The sequence below is a fragment of the Myripristis murdjan genome, chromosome 18, assembly GCF_902150065.1.
Source record: "Myripristis murdjan chromosome 18, fMyrMur1.1, whole genome shotgun sequence".
NCBI lineage: Eukaryota > Metazoa > Chordata > Actinopteri > Holocentriformes > Holocentridae > Myripristis > Myripristis murdjan.
Window position 1 is genome coordinate 5,354,071 of NC_043997.1, and position 22,464 is coordinate 5,376,534.

The window sequence follows — 22,464 nt, forward strand, 5'->3', positions numbered from 1 at the left end:
TCCATTTCTTTCCATTCCCTCCATCATGACCCTTCTTTCCTGTTCATATTTCCTGCATCTTATTAACACATGTTCTACATCTTCTTTTTCTTTACATTGTTCACATAGCCCTGTTGGGTGCTTCCCTATCATGTGGAGAGTCCCATTAAGGTAACTGTGCCCAATACGCAGCCTTGTCATAACCACCTCCTCTCTTCTGTTTCCTCCCCTACTCCTTCCAGTCCCCACTCTTTTATATGTTTCATACAGTGATCTTCCTTTTGTCTCTTGATCCCATTGTTGCTGCCACTCTCTCATGCTTCCCTTCCATGCAATGGCCTTCCCTTCTGCTTTTGACAGTTTAATTTTAACCTCTATGTTTTCTTTTTTGAGAGCCTGTTTGGCTAATCTGTCCACTCTTTCATTCCCAAGGATGCCCACATGTGCTGGGACCCACATTAACATCACCTCAGTGCCCCCTCTCTTCACCCTTGTGTACAACTCCAATATTTCATAAACAATTTCTTGATGATTTTTAACTATTCCATCCTTCAAGCTGTGCAGTACAGCTGAAGAATCACTACATATAATAGCTTTCTTGACTTTGGCTTTCTCCACCCATTCTATCGCCATCTTAATTGCATACATTTCAACCGTATACACACTAAGGAAGCTTGATGTCCTCTTGCTTATACCTAAATTATGACTAGGAACTGCCACTGCAGAACCAGTCCTATTGAATACAGGGTCTTTGGATCCATCAGTGTAGATTTGCACATAATCTTTATATTTCCTTTCAATATACTCATAAAATTCTTCTACCAAATCTACATTTTTCTTTTTTTCCTTAACTTGCAGTAATTGTAGATCTACTTCTACTGGCTCTAATGCCCACACTGGGGTTGTAGGCCATACTACTGCTGGGCAGAACTCTTGCTCATATACCCCTAATTCTTTTGCCATTAAGTCTCCTGTCCATCCAAAACTTGATTTTTGATCATTCTCCCTTTCCCAACATGTTTGCAACACTCTTTTAGTTGGATGTTTGTCACCATGTCCTGCCAAATTCATCCAATAGTTCACACAAAGTAGTTTCCTACGTATATAAAGTGGCATTTCTGCTGCCTCAACTTGTACCGAACACACTGGTGATGTTTTAATTGCACCTATACAGATTCTGAGGGCCCTATTCTGAATCACATCTAATGCCTTTAATGTGGCTTTTGCAGCAGAACCATATACTACACTCCCATAATCCAGCCTAGATCTGATGAGAGCTACATATATATACTTTAGTGCTACTACATCTGCCCCCCAGTCCCGTCCTATTAAACATCTCATTACATTAATAACTTTTTTGCATTTATCCACTATATTTCTAATATGTTCTTTCCATGTGAGTCTGGTATCAAATTGAACACCAAGGAACCTGAAAGATTGAACTATTTCTAATTTATTTCCATACATTTTGAGGTCTGAATTTCCTCTATTTATCTTTCTTGTAAAAAACATTGCTTTTGTCTTTTCAACTGAAAACTTAAATGCCCACTTCCTCCCCCACATCTCAACTTGATTTATCCCCTCTTGTAACTTTTGCACAACATGGTTCCAGTTTCTCCCTCTCTTCCATAATGCCCCATCATCTGCAAACAGCGACCTCCCTAAGTCTGACGGCACATTTGCAAATATATCATTAATCATTATTGAAAATAGCAACGGACTCACTACACTCCCCTGTGGTGTACCATTTTCTACTTCATATTTACTGGACATTTCACTTCCTATCTTTACTTGAATGCTTCTTTTGTTCAAGAAATCCATCACCCAATTAAATATATTGCCTCCCACACCCATTTTGTGTAACTTTATTAGTAGCCCTTCCCTCCATAACATATCATACGCTTTCTCAACATCAAAAAACACTGCTGCTACTGTTTCTTTATTACATTGGGCTTTCCTTATTTCATCTTCTAGACATACTATTGGGTCTACCGTCCCCCTCCCTTTCCTAAAGCCACTTTGCCATCCAACAATTATGCCCTTCTTTTCAACAATGTACATCAATCGTTCATTCACCATCCTCTCCATAACTTTACATAAATGTGATGTTAATGCTATTGGCCTATAGTTGGTTGGTTGACTTGCATCTTTCCCTGGTTTCCTTATAGGGACTATGACTGCCTCTTTCCAGATTTTTGGAATTCTACCTTCCTTCCATACTTTATTGTACAGCATCAACAACTTTTCTAGGCTCCTTTCACTTAAGTGTTTAATCATTACATAACATATCTTATCCTTCCCTGGTGCAGTCATACCAGCTTTAGTCAATGCTCTTTTTAACTCTCCAATGTTAAATGGGATACTCTGTTCATCCCCTGTATTTTTCTTTTTTCTTAAAATACCTATATTTTCAGACTTTGTTTCATCTCTGCCCCTTCTTCCCTCCTCTGACAAATTACTAGAACTATGCACCTTAACAAAAGTTCTCACTAGTAACTCCGCCTTTTCTTTATTATTTACTGCTACTTCACTTCCCTGTGTGAGAACTGGGTAACTCCAATCTCTTCTATCCCCTCCCATCTTTCTAATCATGCCCCACACCTCACCTACTTGAGTTGCGTTCCCTATTGAGTCACAAAATTGTCTCCAATATTTCCTTTTTGCTTGTCTTATTGTCCTCCTTACCACTGCTTGCTCTTTTTTATATTCTACCATATGTTGATAATTATGTGTTCTTTTCAACACTTTAAATGCCTTATTTCTATTTCTCACTGCATCTTTACATTTCTCATCCCACCAGGGTACTGCTTTCCTGTTCCCTCTTCCTTTGCTCTTAGGGATGGATCTCAGTGCAGCTGTTCTAATACCTTTCCTTATTTCTTCCTCCATTGTTTCTAAGTCCATGTTATCATTAACCTGACTCAGATATTCATCACATTCTTTTTCAAATATGTCCCATTTAGCCTTTTCAAAAATCCACTTCCCACCCCTCTCTACTTCTGACACTGGAGTATCAACTTGAATCCAACATAGTACTGGGTAATGGTCGCTTCCTATTGTTCCCTCCTGATATACTTTCCATTCACATATGGGAGCTATATTATTTGAGGCTATTGTTAGATCTAAAGTTGATTCCTTTCCTGTATTAACATCAATTCTAGTTTTCTTTCCATCATTTAAACAGACTAAGTTCTTTTCATCTAACAAGTCTTCTATTACTTGCCCATTAGCATCTGTTCTTTCACACCCCCACAATGTATTATGTGCATTGAAGTCCCCACACCACACAATATTTGCACTATTTTGCCCTTCAATCTCCTCCAGTTTATTTAACTCTAGTTTCTTACAAGGATTATAGTAATTAACAATACTAAATTTCTTCCTCTCTGCCCATACTTCTACCACCACATACTCTATGTCTTTCCCAATCCCAGCAACTCTATAAGGGATCCCTTGTTTAATAAATGTCACACATCCTCCTCCTCCTCTCTCTTTCCTGTCTCTCCTGACTGATACATACCCATATAAAACAAAATCTAGGTGTGGTTTCAACCATGTTTCCTGAATACATAATACGTCTGGTTTTTCTCTCTGGTCATCAATGAACTTCTTAAATTCCTGCCCATTTGCAATCAAACTCCTAGCATTCCACTGGAGTATTAACATAATTAATAATAATATTACCCTACACATGATGTCTCTTGGCTTGCCTGAATATTTAGCTCATCTCTGATCTCCTCCCACTTCAACCCCCTCATACCCAAATGATGTACTGCTGCTGTGACAATTATTTTAATCCTACCAGTTCTAGTCGGTTCATCTGCTGTTCCATTAATCACTCCTGCAATAAAGGTAACCAAGCTCTTCTTTTCTACCCATGTTTTACTTTTATCCACCTCTGTTCTAGTCACTGTCACTTGGGCTGTATTTTGGTTGTCCTCATTGCGTTTTTCTTGTCCTGCCTTCTTCACTGCTGCTGCATAAGATACTTTTTCCTTTACTCTGATTTTCTGTATCTCCATTTCTTTCCTCATCACTTCACATCTCCTATATGTTACACTGTGATTCCCTCCACAGTTACAGCACTTTGGCCTCACTCCATCTCCACACTCCCCATACTCATGATCTCCACTGCATTTAGCACATCTTCTCTTTTCTTTACACACCTTAGCCACATGTCCAAACCCTTGGCAGTTGAAACATCTTAGTGGTTTTGGTATAAATTCCCTTACCCTGTAGCACATAAGCCCAAAGTATACATCCTTTGGTATCACCTTTGCTTCAAATTCTAACAGTATAGTCTCAGTTTCAATTTTCTCAACTCCCCTTGTCATTCTTTTTGCATCTATGACTTTAACTCCCACCCTCAAGTTTTTCTTCAACTCCTTCATGGTAACTGTTAGTGGAATTCCAGTAATAACTCCCTTACATCCATCATCCCTTCGTTCTCCCACTTTGACCACTTTTGCCACTTTGACTTTCCCAACACTCCTCATTACTCTTGCTTTAGCCACCTCCATTTCCGAGTTACATCCAATTAACAGATTACCGTCACCCAAAATTCTTGCATATTTTACCTCTCCCATCTGTGACTGAATGATTTTGGTTAACTTCAAAGGATCCATTTTCTTAACGCCCCCTTCTTCCTCAAATCTTACAATAACATTTATTATTCCTGCTCTCTCTTTTCTCTCTCCCCTCTCTCCTCCTCCCTCACTCTCTGATCCTCCACCTGAGCTACTAGTAGCGTCCTGATTCTGGCGTCTCCTCTTTAATTTCTTTCCTCTGCTCCCCCTCTCCACCCTTTGCCATTCACTCTCCCTTATCTCACCCTCATCACTAAACATATCACAGATATTATCTCCCACCACCTCCTCCAAGGCTGCCATCCTGTCAGTGTTTGTTTGGAACAACAATCCGAATACCGATCCGGACCTATAGCCTACAGGCCGTCGGTCGGTATTCCGAGTCCTTGTTCCCCCAAACACCCACAGATACTGTTACCAAGTCCAGTTGTCCGTTATCCAAAGCCAAAGTCCTTTATTTATTCCAGTTTTCCAAGGTTTCCAGTCAAAAAGTAATTCAAACGCTATCCTACTACCGCCAACCACCCGTGTTTTTTTTTTTTTTTTTCTTTCTTTTTTAGACAGGTCGCCTGCCAGGCCAATCAGCTTTTTTTTTTTTTTTTTTTTTTTAAGTCAGAGAGACAGGCCAGGCCAATCAGAGGCCACCAACCTGTGAAGAGATCAAGACGTGATTGGTTTGTTTTGATTAACACCCGCCCCAACACTCCCAGTCCGTTGTAAACAGGCAGCATGTTGAGGAGGGGGTGTCGTGACTCGCGTGTGTGTCTGAATGTGGAGGAGAGGAGAGGAGAGGAGGCGGAAGCAGTGGCGGTTCTGCCTATGTTGCCGTCCAAGGCGAAATTACTGGCTTGTATGGCAAGCCGTTTGAGCATATATTCAGATATCCCACTAGTTAACTTTTTTTGCACTCACTAGTGACACTAGTGAGTGCTACTAGTGACACTAGTGAGGCCAAAAATATTTACTAGTGTCACTAGTGAATGCCAAAAATGCTCACTAGTGTCACTAGTGATGCCTAAAATATTAACTAGCAAACCACATATGCAACTGACAGTGATGATTTTTTTTTTTTTTTTTTAAGTATCATCTTTCAGCACCCCAGTTGAAGCATTTAGCCCTCCTGTTATGTTCAAATTTTCTAACATCTCTTATGTTTGGGGTCAATTTGACCCCAGCAGTTTAAACCTCCACAAAATTATTATAACTAAAATTATTACCAAAGTTTATGTGTCAGGTACTTTATGTTTCTTTGTTGACGACCTAAATAACCCTTTAAATAAAACATGACACCTCCTACAGCTCCACTTATACATCCAGCATTCCTATTACAGGACTATGGAAAAATATGCAAATCACCATAAAATCTCACTGACTGACCTAAAATTGGAAAGAAATATTAAGTTTTGGTGTTTTAATGGATTTATGTTATTTCTAAGTACAGATTTTTGTTATTTATAACCAATGCGTTACAAAGTGTGTACAGGACATTGAAAACATATCATCATGTGAATTTCATGTTTACCCGGTAGAACCTATTAGGAACATTAGGAAAACTCATTAAATATGAAGAAAAAAAAAATTATGTTAATCAGTTATTTAGAGACGTTAAACATTGGCTGGGGTCAAATTGACCCCAAATAAAATAGGAGGGTTAAAGTCCATTCTCCCTCACATGCTCACAGATTAGACCCACCTACTTCAATGTTGGACCCCCATCCTCTATTCTGATGCCTTTACACACCAGTGCAATAATGCAATAGTTTGGTTTCTCTCCTAAAAGATATTTGATATAATCTCTGTCTCTGTCCCTGTGTCTGACTCTCTCTCTCTCTCTCTCTCTCTCTCTCTCTCTCTCACACACACACACACACACATTAAATTTTTAGAATTTAAGAAATCAAAAATAGACATTTGTCAGACACAAAATAGACAATCTTTATTTTCGCAGGGGAAAATCCCCGCCAGGGATTTTGGGCCCCATGAAAAGAAATCTTATTGCACCCTTGTATAGCCGACCTTTATATTTCAGGCCTTTTGAGGACCCCCTCTCCCATTGTAGGTAATAAGTCCCGCTTATCCCCCCACTATGACACCCCTGTAAACAAGCATAAAAAAGCATCAGCAAGTCACAGAAACTTAAAGCCACACTGAGCAACTTCTGACCACTAGAGGGAGCTGAGAGTGCAAACAGAGTCAGTTCTGTTTTGAGGATGGAAATGTCCCTCTCACAGGGCTCCTATTGGATTAGTTGGATGAACTTGGATTATTTGGTCTCTGAGCTTCAATCTGAAAACAGTGGGAGGAGCTTATTTGGGAGCTGAAACCAGGAAATACCGACAGGGTGGATTAAACTGTACCTTGGAAAGAAGACACTCAGTGACGGCTCTCACATTACAATGGCTCATTTGCTGACTGGACCTTTAAAAAGTTAAAATGAAACCTAAAAAACCCTGCAGTTAATTTCATAGTATCTGCTGTGAAGTACAATGAATTTAAAATTGAATACAGAAAATGAAAAAAAAAAAAAAATACCTGTTATCACTTGTTTTTAAGTACCAAAATTCACAGGAATGTGTACATGACTTGAAATATCAATCACATGGTCTCTTAAAAAAAAAAAAAGAAAAAAAAAATGTAAAAAATCAAAGACAAGCGCACACATTACCCTCTTTCTGAGGTGAAATGGTTGAAAAGTCAGTGTCAAAAGGCTAAACACTAAAACTCCAGCATTTCATCAGGCAGCACCTTCATTCAGAAGTTAAAGACACAACAAAATTCAGCAAAACAGACGGATGAGGGTTAAAACAAAAAAAAATCCCGGAGAAAACCTAAGGAATAAATCCTACTCCACTTTTTACTGTTCTCCCTTTTTTCTGTCACACTCAAGCCACCCCCCCCTCCCCCCCAGGTCGCGACATTCCAAGTAGTTCGATTATTTCATGAGGTTGGCCTCCAGGTTCTCCACCTTGTGCTGCTCCTGCTGTGAAAACACAGAAAATACACCGAGTTTTACTCTGTCAAAGGGAGGTGATACATGTTGACGCCACTTTAGCCTCAGCTGATTCGAATGTGGAGACTCAACCATAAGATGACCTTTAGTTGACCTTCAGAAATTGCTGCAAACAGGTGGGGGAAATGAAAACACACCTCAGTATGCACCTGATGCTACAATCGTTTATGACAATGGTGGCATCAGGCTGCAACATAACAGAAGGGACAAAAGTGAAAGGGGCCTGAATACTTTCTGAATGCAGTGTCTGTTTCAGTAATACAGTAAATTAGACGACAGTGGGACAAATGTCAGTGATAAAACGTTTAGGAGCAGAACGTTGTGACTTACGGGCTTCACGTTTTTTCCACAGATAGACAGCAACACCACCAGGGATGAGAATTACGCAGGCAACGGAAATCCCAATCCCAATTTTTGCACCAAGGCTAAGCTGAGTGCCAGTTTTCTTTCCTGAAAGACATAATGGAGCAGTCATCTTAGGAGAACAGAGGACAGACGTCTCTGAGCCAGACACTGAATGGACACACACTGATCAGCGCTGCTTGTTGGAAATCAAACATTTACCTGAATCGTCGTTTCCGTCCTCTGCTCCATCTGACACTGTTTGAAATGACAGACAAAAGTGTTCAGGTGAGTTCAAATCAGACACACAGACCATCACTGATTATTTGGTTTTGCTCTAAGACGCCTTCATTCCATTTTAAGGAAAACCTGAGTTGTGATCAAGTTTTCAAAAATGCAGATGCAGCACGTGAAAATGCTTTGCCCATTCCGCCTGAACCTCATCATTTGGTTTCTAACCGTGGACGACTGAGTCTGTAAATTTGACTGCACTTTGTCAGCCGATGATTTGTACATACAAGCTGTTGTCTAATTTATGTCATGTAACTGCATCAAAGACCACAGTGCAAATAATTGTGATGACTTTTTTGTGTCAACCTTGTCATTGTAATCAAAATAATATTAGAAGTGTTTTCATTTTTATTTTTTAATTGTCAAATACACATACATTTGCACTACAGTGTTGTTTTTTAGTTGTTTTGGAAAAGGGGGTTATTGGTTTATCAAATGATGGAGAGACCATTAATTAATAATATGACTGACAACTTCAGTGGATTTTATTTCATAACAAACAGTCGCTTCTACCAGAGTCAAATCTTGGGTATCTCCTAACAAAATGCCTCACATGCACGTCCGAACCTTTATGTTGATCCAATGTTAATGCAGCTCTAAACAAAATAATTAACATATTTCAGAGGTTAAAGTGAAGTTCCTACAAATGCAAAGTCACAAAGAAATGTGACTTTTTCGCCTTTTACCATGTGTCTGTTTTGCAGCCATGAATGCCAAAAGATAGACACAACTCTGATTTTCTTGTTTGATCAGTCCTGACCGTCCTCTCATAGATTTGCAGTGCTTACCAATGAGGAAGACATGACCGCTGGTGACCTTTGTCTTATTTGACAGCTTCACAACACTGCAGGTGTAGTTTCCTTGATCGCTCAGCTGTACATGGAGTAGTTTCAGTGACAGATTTCCTTTGACCAGGTCCTCATGGGAGAGGATCGTTCTGTGTCTGTATTGCTGGTGCTGTAGATAAAGATCATCCTGTCCGTTTCTGTAATAGTGGACAAAGCTCTTGTTGTATTTCCACTCCACTGTCAGAGATTGCAAATCTTTCGGGAGCTTGGTGTGACACGGCAGAGTGACGTTTTCACCAACTACAGCCCTCACTTCCTCGGTAGAGTTAATCTCATAGTCTTGTCCTGGAGAAACAAGTTTGACATGAAAGTCTTTATTAGTCATCAGTGGCAAAGCAGAGAGGAGGGGAGTGAGGGATTATCAGGAGAATATCAACCAATAAATATCAGCCAAGTCTTCTGTTTTAGCAGAGTGGGCAGCAGGAGATATACCTGTTAAACCTGATGTGGGAATTTCATCAGATCAGCTGCAAACACTACACACACACACCTTCCAGATCATCATTAGACAAGGCCTGCATTAAGGAAAGCCTGTCCAGTGTGAAAACTGAGCTGGGCTGCATGAAAACAGTGATGCATTTCCTCATAGACTATATCCATGACATGTGCCAACTTGATCTCTGTGGCTTGGTAGAATATTTGTTGTGTTATCCAGGAGACAGTGACAACAGTTTCATTCATTCATTCATTCATCATAGGGCGTTGTTTTACACATCGAGCTGTCTGATTATTCGGGTTTACTGAGCCTCAAGGCCCTCTGTGTAGTAACCAGTCCTTCAGGGTAAGCCTAAGACTGACAGGTTATGTGACAACACAGTGTGAGCAGCAGCCCTGTCTTTAATAGGCCTACATTTGTGCATTATTATATGGGTCCAACATGGGACAGCTGGACTTTATTCAAACGATATGGATGACATGATATTCCACAAAAGGGCAGGTGAGCAGCTGCTGTACTTTGCAGATAAAATCTACTTTTCAGGGTATGTTCCCAAACACAAAACACAGCAAAAAGCAGGAGAGAGCACCAAGACATGCGACACCTTTTGACGAAAAAAAAAAAAGAAGCCAAAAAGTGTCCTGAAGAGGCTAAGCTTTTTGCTTGCCATGTTTGAGCTTGTACCCAATAGAAATATTTGATGATACACAGTTAAATTAAATGGCTGCCATACTGTCATCACAGCACTGGCCAGGCATTTTCAAAGTGAAGTCAGAGTATACAAATTATACTAACTTACTTTTGTAAGCAATTCTAAATTATTTCAATGTAGTACTATTAATGATAAAATAAAAAAATAAAAATACATTTTAAAAAATGTTTTGAGGTCAGCAGTTTGAATCTATTATCAATGTGTGCATCTGGCAAATAATAATAATAATAATAATAATAATAATAATAATAATAATAATACTGTACTTTTCGATTCCACATCCGACAGTTTCCTGCTTTTTTTTTTTTTTCGAGGAATTTCTCCGAACTAATCCGACTGATCTTTGATCTGTTTTTTTTTTTTTTCCTTTTGTCTTTTTAATGAAACGAGGTCACATCAGATAAACTTCAAAGAAAGAATTCCTCCAAACTAATCCGGCTGATCTTTGATCTTAAAATGGCTGACAGTCGGACAGTCCGCTCAGAGCAAATCAAAAATGCCCCCAGTGGACCATTTTAACGGTTTGTAAAAGTGTAAAAATCCTCCAGAGAGGTCTGCCAGTGTCGCAAAAAAGTGAGAGCCAGACTGCTGAAATAATAAGTAGTAGGCTATGTCGAGTAAAATCAAGGCTGCCATAACTTAATGATACACGGAAACATGATCATAAACCTGGCTTACCGGCGAGCGGGAGGCCAAGCGAGAAAATTATCACCAAAATCCAGATTAGACTCCAATCCATTATCAAATCAGCAGACGTTTTCAGATGGCTAGATATGGTCGGTAATTCACCTTTTAATTAAAAAATCATGTTACATGTCGAGTGTTGAAGGTTGCCTGCACCTAAGTTAGTCCTCTCCCCCAAGGACTTCTACTTTCGACTTGAGTAATCCTGCTGGAACGTATTATGGAAATTCACGTTTACGTTCTTCCTTTCTTCCTTTCCTTCTTTCGTTCTTTCCAATCACCCATTCATCATCCATATATCAATTCAATCATCCACCCATTCATTCCCAGGGCAGTCACAGTGAATATGATCCGGCCAGAGAATAAATGTGTTGAGGCGACACAGACATTTAATTAACAAATATTTGCGTGTTGATTTGTGTAGGTGTACAATACAGGGCAGCGGTCTCCAACTTTTACTTATTTGTTCATTTAAGAGCTACTTTTTTTAAAATGAAAGTGGCTAAGAGCTACTCGTGTCTTACATTAATTACGCATTTTTTTCACGTATTGCATCAGCCTAGATTTTATATACATCCCGGACAAATTAAGCCAATTTTTCATCCATCAAATGTTATCAAAAGCCAGCGAAAACGAAAAAAGCAACGACAATGCACATAAAAATAATGTGATTTGTATTTTCTGAATCCAAGTTTATTAAATTTCAGTGCTTTACATCTATCAAATTGGCATCACAACACCTGAAACTCACACAAAGGGCACAGAAGACTGACCAAACCTTAGTTATATATATTTTTTTTACTACCTGACAAACCGTTTCCCTACATATATTAAAGGCTCATTATCATTTTACATGAGTGTAATAATATACAGTGCTTTCGCCCATTCTCAAAGTCAGGCGCCATGACTGCCTCTGCATTCATGTTCGCTTGTTTAAATATTCATCTATCGGCCGGGTTATGAAATTATTTTTGATATGATGTCAGAAAAAGCTGCTTCACAATGTGGAGCCAAACAAGGCAGATCCCCTCAGGGCTGGTATTTAAACATGGAGTGGAGTTATAAATTGATAGATCAGAATTACAGAACATAAATAATGTCACCGATGTACATATATCAATCAGTAAAATAAATAAGCAGATTAAAGAAAGTGGCAATCAACCAAAAAACAACAACTATCCCCCCTTTGGTTCCCTCCTGTCATCCCTCATGGACGCCAAACACTTACTATATTAAGGATTTTATCAGAGTAATTGTTTGTTTCCAGTGTGAAAATATTTCTGTTTTTGCCTGCATGGTGCATGATGGCAGCCCAGTTTTCCATAGAAGCCACAGTCTTTGTATGTTGACAGAATAAGGAGCTTTCCATCTACATTTTCATCTTTTTTGTGCATGATTTTTAAACCTTTTGACCACCTGCTCATAAACAGGCCTCAGTTACACGGCCTGCAGGACCATGAGATGGGTCATGGTCCTGTCTTGGATAATTTTATCAAATGGTGTGAGGAGTCATTCCTACAGCTTAATGTCGCTAAGACCAAAAACATGTGGTTTGATTTTTGTAGGAATCCACCTACCATGCCACCTACTATTATAAAGGGTTCACCAGTAGAGACAGTCAGCCAGTATAAGTATCTGGGAACTATTCTGGATAACAAGTTGACCTTTGAGGCCAATGCAGATAGAATTTGTAAAAAGGTCAACCAGATACTGTTTTATTTAAGGAAGCTGAGGACTTTTCATATTGAGAGCTCACTCATGAAAATGTTCTATTGATCATTTGTTGAGTCTGTTCTCACAATTGCAATGACTTGTTGGTTCAGCAATCTTAACCTTGTTAACAAAAACAGGCTGGGAAGTCTTGTTAAACAGTGCCATACGATCATTGGAGTAAATCTTAGTGATCTTAGCCAGCTCTATCAGGCTAAGTGTGTTGGGAGGGCTGAGGCCATCCTGGGAGACCCTCTATACAAAGAGTTTCAGCTATTGACATCAGGTCAATAGCTTTTCTAGGAAGGCAAAATCTAATAGATACCTGAAATCATTTGTATCTTCAGCTGTTAAATATTTAAATCAACTATGAGATTGTATTCTTTTACATTCATGATGGCAACTATGTGTTAATTGTATTTATGAATTCTTATTTATTTCATTGTTTTATTCTGTGCTTTTCTTTTCAATTTGTCTGATTGTGCCAACAGCTGCTGTACACCAAATTGCCCTTTTGGGACAATAAAGTTTTCAAATGTAAAAAAAAAAAAGAAAAAAAGAAAAAAAAAAAAGAAATATCTTTATGTTGCCATTAATCAACTGAGTTAAGGAAAGAAAAAGAAACAGTCATTTGTTGAATTTATGTTGGTCAGTTTCGTTAGCTTACCTATTAATTAGGTCCAAGTTGACCAGATAATGTCTGAATTACCCAATACAGTCATGTCAGTTACACAAAGTCCATTATTGCCATCTTAATAGTATTGTCAAATTACATCTAACACAACTCAGTTTGGTGGAAATCGTTGACCTAATTGGATTGAGAATATATATATATATATATATATATATATATATATATGTATATATATATATATATATATACATATATATGTATATATATATATATATATACATATATTTAATTTTATTATTAAATCAGGACAGTGGCCTAGTAGAGACGGCTCACATCATCTGTGGCCACAAAGCTTTTGCACATCCTCCTACAAACTGGGTCTGTCCCTGTTATGCTGCATGTCTCACACCTCATGTGTTTCTAAATGATACAATGCAGCATGAACCTCAGTGTAATCCAGCTTGAGGGTCCAAGAGTCGACACAGGCACTGTATTCCTCTCTGGGCTGCTCGTGTGGCAGCCTGTGGTAGAGGTTTGCAGCTGACCTGGGGAACCTCAGCAGGCTCCGAGGCTCTGAACAAAGAAGAAAAGGCATCTCACTCAGTTACGCATCAAAACGTAAGGGCGCCAAATCATGTCCTAGCTTCCAGTGGAGGTGTAAGCCACCTGAAAGGTCAGGAGCGCTGCACCTCCATACCTGATCTGACTGGTGACATCATACGTGATGAATGATTCACCCCATCTAGGGTGATGGGATATTTTTGCATTTAAGGAAGGATGTGTGAGGCACATAGTGTACACACCTAAAACATTGCTGTGAGTAACCAGGCACACTTGCGCTCTCTCACACACGTCATGCTCTGTGGGGTTTTGAACACTCTCTTCAGCTGAAAGCTGACTGTGGGACCTTCAGGGATATGAGCTCCACTCTCTGCATCCACTGAGTTAACAGCAAGCCAGATAAGCAACTGACAGCAATGATTTCTTTAATTATTATCTTTCAGCCCCAGTTGAATCAGGAGCATTTAAAGTCCATTCTCCCTCACATGCTCACAAATTTGACTCATCTACCTCAATGTTGGATCCCCATCCTCTATTCTGAGGTCTTTACACACTGGTGCAATAATACAATAGTTTGGGTTCTTTCCTAAAATATATTTGTCACACACACTTTTTAGAGTTCATGAAATCAAATATATATTTGTCAGAAGCAAAATAGGCTATTAAACATTTCTATTTAGACAGTTCAACAGTTGGCAGCAGACCAGCTAAGGATCTCGCATAAAGAGACTTGGGGACACCAAAAGCCAGTTCACAGGTTCAATGATTTATTTTTCTCCAGAAAGCCATGATCTCTGACAGCAAACAAAACAAACAATGATTCAGAATTTGTAACTTAAGCAATAATACGAAACTGAAATGATTAAGGAATTGCAAGTAGATCAAAATAGGTAAATAAACACTCAAAATGTAACAAACTAAATAAATGCATAACATACATATCAAACAAAGGCTTACATGTGTCATCCACACATGGCTGTGCTGCTGGAGAGGAGTGTGAAACAATAGGGTTTCTATACACATACACACACCTGAGTTGGAATGAGTACAAGTGGTAGAGGCACACACCTGACTGTTATTGATAACTGAGAGGTGAGCTGTCCATGAAGAGGCTGCCACTAAGACAGCATAGGGAATTCACAACACTATCTTTATTTTGCCATCAAAAATATCTACACAAGCATAAAAAAGCACCAACAAGTCACAGAAACTTAAAGCCACACTGAGTAACTTCTGACCACTAGAGGGAGCTGAGAGCACAAATTGAGTGGGGATGGAAATGAGAGCTACATGTCTCTCTCACAAGGCTCCTGTTGGATTAGTTGGATTAACTTGGAATATTTTGTCTCTGAGCTCCAACCTCAAAATGTGGTGAAGCTGAGGATATTCAGCCACAAGGTGGCGCTGCTTTGAATGCGGCCTTTCTGCGGCCTCAGTGCTGCCTACAGCCACAGAGGCGCTCACACAATGGAAATTTGCATCTATTTCAGAGACACTTTGAATGAAACCAGGAAATACCAAAAGGGTGGATTAAACTGTACGGTGGAAAGAAGACACTCAGTGGCAGCTCTCATATTACAATGGGTCATTTGCTTAATATAGCTTTAAAAAGTTTAAATTAAACCTTCCCCAAAAAACTAGAATTAATTTCACATGTGCATGGAAGAACAATGAATTTCAAATTAAACACACAAAATGTTGTCACTTATTGTTTAAATTGTTTAAATATCAACCACATGGTCTCTTAAAAAAATTTAAAAAATCAAAGACAAATGCACACGTTGCCATCTTTCTGTAGTGAAATGGTTGAAAAGCCAGTGTAAAAAGGCTAAACACTAAAACCCCAGCATTTCATCAGGCAGCAACTTAATTCACAAATTAAAGACAAATGCTACAAATGTTGCTTTAATGCTTTTATATTTACTTTTGTGAGGACTGTTTCTTCTTTGTTGTTCAGTATTTGGGGTGCTGGGAATTTCCTTCTTCTTCTTCTTCTTCTTCTTCTTCTTCTTCTTGGTTTGCTACTTATCCAGTTAACACTAAAAAAGTTGCAACCAAAGAATTCAGTCTATTGTTTAACACAGGTCAGCCCTGAACTGTTAATTACTTGACACAATGAAATAAACAACAAAAAGCTAGAAGTAATTTCATAGTATGTGCACTAAAGTACAATGAATTTCAAAATGAATACAGAAAATGAAAAAAAGGCCTGTCATCACTTACTGTTTAAGTACCAAAATTCACAGGAATGTGTGACTTGAAGTATCAACCACATGGTCTCTTAAATAATAATAAAAAAAAAAAGTCAAAGACAAATGCGCACATTACCCTCTTTCTGAGGTGAAATGGTTGACTAGTCAGTGTCAAAAGGCTAAACATTGAAACTCCTCACATTTCATCAGGCAGCACCTTCACTCAGAAGTTAAAGACAGAACAAAATTCAGCAAAACAGACGGATGAGGAATAAAACAAAATAAATCCCGCAGTAAACACCCCCCCCCCTCTCTCTCTCTCTCTCTGTCTTTCTCTCTCACATACACAAGTTATGTGTACATCTTTGCATACATTGTATGGCACCATTCATGCACAAAGCAAAGGCATAGGGTACTTTGGATATATGAATAAAATAGTAAAACAGGAAAAGAAAAAAAAAAAACATTTAAAGAGCTGGTTGCCGTGGCAGTGTTCAGGTGTTCAGGAAAGCTGCCTCACTTGGTTTGCTTTGGATTCCCTCACATGACCTGAGGCGTCAGGTCACCATTACAATAGTCAAGCCTGCTGAAAACAAATGCATGAATAAGTTCTTCTGTACCATTTAGAGAAAGAAATGTTCTTATTAGTGCAATGTTTGTGAGATGGCAGCAGGCTGACTTTGTAAGAGTGTTAAAGATGGGAGTGTGATCTCAAATAAGATGGGTGAATTACAACAATTAACAACTAGGTTAAAAAGTCACCACAAAAACTTTCATGTTGTTTGAATTTTCAGGTGGTCCCTAAGCTTTTGCAGGTTTTTGAGGGCAGCTGCCATCTTTGCTGTTAATGACTGTAAGTGTGGTCTGAGCAAACAATTTAATGTTTGGAGTGAACAGAGTCAGGTGGTGTGTGACGTGTGAAGGAATTTACCATTAAAATCATGTATTGCGTTTGCCTTTGTCTGACCAGCTGTTGGTATTTGCAGTGGATCTGACCCTCAACCTGCTTACTCATTTAGAAGTGGTTGGTTGCTGGTTTTGAATTTATGGTTAGGCCTGTTGAACTAGGTCTGTTTTGGGAAAGTTTTTAGTGCTTTAGTACCTAAGTGACTATGTAAGACATGCAAAATATATGTAAAATCTGAAGACCTTAAAAGCTGTCAGTCACCTCTGTCATACTGACAATCTACCTCCAAGCTTTGGTGTGTATGATTCTCCTGCTGTCACAGCATTGAAGGCCTGAAGACCATCTGACTGTTCATTTTTGTTGAAGAATTCCACGACAGACGTCCCTGAGTGTGAGCAGCATCCTGATGGAACGGTCAGAAAACAGCTCACGACATTTTAAGTAGTGGGATTGTTTCAGGAGGTTGGCCTCCAGGTTCTCCACCTTGCCTGCCTCCTTGTTGTTCTCCACCACCTCCTCCACGTTCTTCACCACATCCTCCATGTTCTTCACCACCTCCTCCACGTTCTCCACCACCTCCTCCATGTTCTCCACCAAATGCTCCTTGTTCTCCACCACCTCCTCCATGTTCTCCACCAAATGCTCCTTGTTCTCCACCACCTCCTCCATGTTCTTCACCACCTCCTCCATGCTCTTCACCACCTCCTCCATGCTCTTCACCACCTCCTCCATGCTCTTCACCACCTCCTCCATGTTCTCCACCAACTGCTCCTTGTTCTCCACCAACTGCTCCTTGTTCTCCACCAACTCCTCCATGTTCGTCACCAATTGCTCCTTGTTCTCCACCAACTGCTCCTTGTTCTCCACCAACTGTTCCTTGTTCTCCACCACCTCCTCCATGTTCTCCACCAACTGCTCCTTGTTCTCCACCACCTTCTCCATGTTCTCCACCACCTACTCGTTCTCCTGCCTCTTGCCTTGCTATTCCTGTGAAAACACAGAAAATGCACTGAGTTTTATAGGTGATATTCGTTCAAATATGGAATGATATCTCCGACAATTAGAATCATAGAGACTCACTCCTCAAACAATCCTCAATTGGCCTTAGAAAATTGTTGCATAGGGCATCTTTAAACAGGTGGAGAAAATGAAAACATATTTCAGTAATACAGTAAATTAGAAAACAGTGGGACAAATGTCAGTGATAAAAGGTTTAGGAGCAGGACTTTGTAACTTACGGGCTTCATATTTTTTCCACTCACAGACGCCAGCAACAATAAGAAGGATGAGAATGACGGGAATCCCAAACCCAAGGCCAAGGCCAAGGCCAAGCTGAGTTTCCTCTCCTGAAAGATATAATGGAGCAGTCATCTTAGGGGAACAGACCGACGTCTCTGAGCCAGACACTGGATAGACACACTGACCAGCGCTGCCTGTTGGAAATCAAACATTTACCTCCATCACCACCTTTTCTTGACCCGTCGTCGTTGTCCTCTCCTCTGTCTGACACTGTTTGAAATGACAGACAAAAGTGTTCAGGTGAGTTCACATCAGACCTTGATTCCATTTTAAGGAAAGCCTAAGTTGTGATCAAGTTTTCAAAAATGCAGATGCAGCACATGAAAATAATTTTGCCCATTCCGCCTGAACCTCATCATTCAATTTCTAACCGTGGAGGACCGAGTCTGTAAATTTGACTGCACTTTGTCAGCTGATGATTTGTACATACAAGCCATTGTCTAATATATGTCATGTAACTGCATCAAGGACCACAGGGCAAATAATTGTGATGACTTTTTTGTGTCAACCTTGTCATTGTAATCAAAATAGTATTAGTAGTGTTTTCATTTTTATTTTTTAATTTTCAAATACACATACATTTACACTACAGTGTTGTTTTTTAGTTGTTTTGGAAGAGGAGGTTATCGGTTTATCAAATGGTGGAGAGACCATTAATTGATAATATGACTGACAGCTTCACTGCTGCAGCACGGTGGATTTTATTTCATAACAAACAGTCGCTTCTACCAGAGTCAAATCTTGGGAATCTCCTAACAAAATGCCTCACATGCACGTCCGAACCTTTATGTTGATCCAATGTTAATGCAGCTCTAAACAAAATAATTAACATATTTCAGAGGTTAAAGTGAAGTTCCTACAAATGCAAAGTCACAAAGAAATGTGACTTTTTTGCCTTTTACCATTTGTCTGTTTTGCATGCCATGAATGCCAAAAGATATACAAAACTCTCATTTTCTTGTCCGGCCAGTCCTGACCGTCCTCTCATAGATTTGCAGTGCTTACCAATGAGGGACACATGACCGCTGGTGACCTTTGTCTTATTTGACAGCTTCACAACACTGCAGGTGTAGTTTCCTTGATCGCTCAGCTGTACATGGAGTAGTTTCAGTGACAGATTTCCTTTGACCAGGTCCTCATGGGAGAGGATCGTTCTGTTTGTGTATTGCGGCTGCTGTAGATCATGATCATCCTGTCCGGTTCTGTAATGGTGGACAAAGCTCTCGTTGTTTTTCCACTCCACTGTCAGAGATTGTAAATCTTTCGGGGGCTCAGTTTGACACGGCAGAGTGACATTTTTGCCAACTACAGCCCTCACTTCCTCAGTAGATTTAATCTCATAGTCTTGTCCTGGAGAAACAAGTTTGACATACAAGGAGTGGAGTGAGTGATTATCAGGAGAATATCAGCAAATAAATATCAGCCTGATCTTCTGTTTTAGCCATGTGGGCAGCAGGATATACCTGTTAAACCTGATGTGTGAATTTCATCAGATCAGCTGCAAACACTGCGCACACACCTTCCAGATCATCATTAGACAAGGCCTGCATTAAGGCAAGACTGTCCAGTGTGAAAACTGAGCTTGGCTGCAGGAAAACAGCAATGCATTTCCTCATAGACTATATCATGACATGTGCCAACTTGATCTCTGTGGCTTGATCTCTGTGGTGCAGGAGACATTTATTCTTTCGTTCATTCATCATAAGGCGTTGTTTTACACATCGAGCTATAATCAGGTGAAAATCAAGAGAATATCAGCCAATAAATGTCAATAATCAATAAATATCTTGGTATATATATATTCAGATATGCAGTGTAAACATTAATGTCAATCCCTGAATAGATTTTTTCTGATTAGGATCATTTGCTTGTTTATTTGATCAGCTCTATATGACGTGAAATAGTAGTCATAAATGCAAAAAAACATCAATATCACGGGTGCAGCCTTTGTTGCGCTTTTATGTTCCCACCAATGTCAAAATCAAACCTATGCCTTTGAACTTGGGACAGCTGAACTTTATTTGAACGATTTGGATCACATGATATTCCACAAAGGGACAAGTGAGCAGCTGTTGTACTTTGCAGATAAAATCTTCTTTTCAGGGTATGTTCCCAAACACAAAACACATATTTACCATGTTTGGGCTTGTACCCGATACAAATATTTTATCATACAAAGTTACAGTTTTTTTAAATTGCTTACACACAAAACCTTTATATATCACACTATATCTAAACTCTTTCACTCAAACCTCACAACTTCACCTCAAATCAGCAAAACCGTAAACTAATTCTCAGCCTTGACACAGTTTTCAATTTAGCTATTCACTTTTTGCAAATCAATGCACACAATTCTCTAGCTAACACACAAAAGTCTGTCAGGAAGTAACTTGATTTCCCATTTCAAACACAACCAATCAAAATGCCACACTTATTCATCAGTGCCTCAGACTCTGTCCTCACATGTGTAAACAATAATTGCTTTACTGAACACCAACCAATCACTCCTTGACATAGGCCTATAAAACTATCTGTCTTGAACAATGGATAACAACAATGCAGAGAGAGCCAGGGGAGTCAGACGAAGACACAGAGGACAAGGAGTCCAGGTTCGACGACCAGCTCCTGATTGGGAGCTGTGTTTTTTTTGTTTTTTTTTCCCCAGGAGCCGATTTTTTATTTTTATTTTTTTTTCTGCGAAAACCGCACGTGATTGGTCAAGATGTGGGGTACCGTCTGTCTCTGCTGAGTGCTTCACCCCGAACCGGCAGTTACACACACACACACACACACACTCTCCTCTCCTGTGATGGTTGGTGTATTGCTTTGATGCTGTACAATGCTGCATCCACAACAGCAACTGATTTATTCAGAAAATTAAATATTTTTGGTTCCATTATTGCTTGTGTTGATTTCTTTTTGCATGCTACTATATTTTCACTCTTATATGGCAATATATCAAGAAAATCCATAGAAACAAAAGAGCTTTAGATTTAGAGCACCAGTGTGTAAATGATATACACAAGTATGTGATACAATGGGAGATGTGTTTGTGATGTGAGACAAATGCTTGCTTTTGAGATGTGTTTACAATATTTTGAATACTGTGTTTCATTTTGCAGTGGATAGGGCGCATTTTGCATTTTGTGTGAGCAGTAGTTGGATTTGTGTGTAAAGTTTTGAGAAAAAGACACAGAGCTTTGAAAATGTGTGTAAGCAATTGAAAAAAACTGTAAATTACATGACTGTCATCACAGCACAGGCAATGCATTTTCAAAGCGAGGTCCGGAGGCCCCCATGCAGGGTATACAAATTATAGCCTACTAATTAATAAATTCTGAATGATATATACGTTTTAGTATTAATAATAAAAAAAAATTAAAAAATGTTTTGAGGTCAGCAGATTGAATCCATTATCAGTGTATGCATCTGGGAATAAACCTCCCCAAACCTCCCAAACTTTTTTTGTTTGTTTGTTTTTTGTCTTTTTTATGAAACGAGGTCACATTAGATAAACTTTAAAGAATTTCTCCAAACTAATCCGTTTGATTTTTTTTTTTATCTTAAAATGGCTGACAGTCCACTGCAAGCAAATTAAAAATAGTCCCAGTGGAATTTTCCATTTAACGTAAAAGTGTAAAAATCCTCCAGAAAGTTCTGCCAGTGTCGCAAAAAAGCAAAAGAGCTGAGAAATGTGGAAAGGTGAGAGCCAGACTGCTGAAATAATAATGAGTATGTCGAGTAAAGTCAAGGCTGCCATAACTTAATGATACACGGAAATAGGATCATAAAACCTGGCTTACCTGCGAGCGGGGCGCCAAGCGACAAACTCATCACCAAGATCCCGATTATGTTCCCCTTCATTATCAAATCAGTGCGCAGAATAGACGTTAAAGTTTTCAGACGGTTGGATATGGTCGGCAGTTCACTTTTTAATTAAAAAATCATGTGAAATGTAGAATGTTAAGATTATAACGGTGCCGGAAGCTAAGTTAAAGTCCTCTCCCTCGGGGGACTTTTACTTTCGATCTGAGTCATCGTGCAGGAAGCAACTTTCTTTGTTTGTTTATTTCTTTCTTTCTGTCCAATCACCCATTCATCCTTTGATCATCCATAAATCAATTAATTCATCCACCCACTCATTCTCAGGGCAATCACAGTTAAATGAATAAATGCGTTGAAGCTGCATAGCCATTTCATTTCACATATTTGCGTGTTGATTTGTGTAGGTGTACAATACAGTACAGGGGTCTCCAACTTTTATTTATATGTA

The 22,464-nt window shown here is 39.2% G+C and overlaps 1 protein-coding gene across 2 annotated transcripts; it reads right to left on the bottom strand.

Moving 5' to 3' along the window:
• Positions 1 to 6,984: 6,984 nt before the first annotated feature.
• Positions 6,985 to 22,192, bottom strand: LOC115376897 (myelin-oligodendrocyte glycoprotein-like). 2 transcript variants are annotated; one of them, XM_030076725.1, is made up of 5 exons: positions 21,995 to 22,192; positions 19,197 to 19,541; positions 8,140 to 8,175; positions 7,906 to 8,025; positions 6,985 to 7,542 (listed from the first exon to the last, which is right to left on the bottom strand). In XM_030076725.1, the coding sequence occupies exons 1-5, from the start codon at positions 22,053 to 22,055 to the stop codon at positions 7,448 to 7,450; spliced, it is 657 nt and encodes a 218-aa protein (XP_029932585.1). In that variant the 5' UTR covers positions 22,056 to 22,192; the 3' UTR covers positions 6,985 to 7,447. The 2 variants fall into 2 exon arrangements, with proteins under 2 accessions (XP_029932585.1, XP_029932584.1); XM_030076724.1 differs by having other exon boundaries at positions 6,985 to 7,545.
• Positions 22,193 to 22,464: the final 272 nt, after the last annotated feature.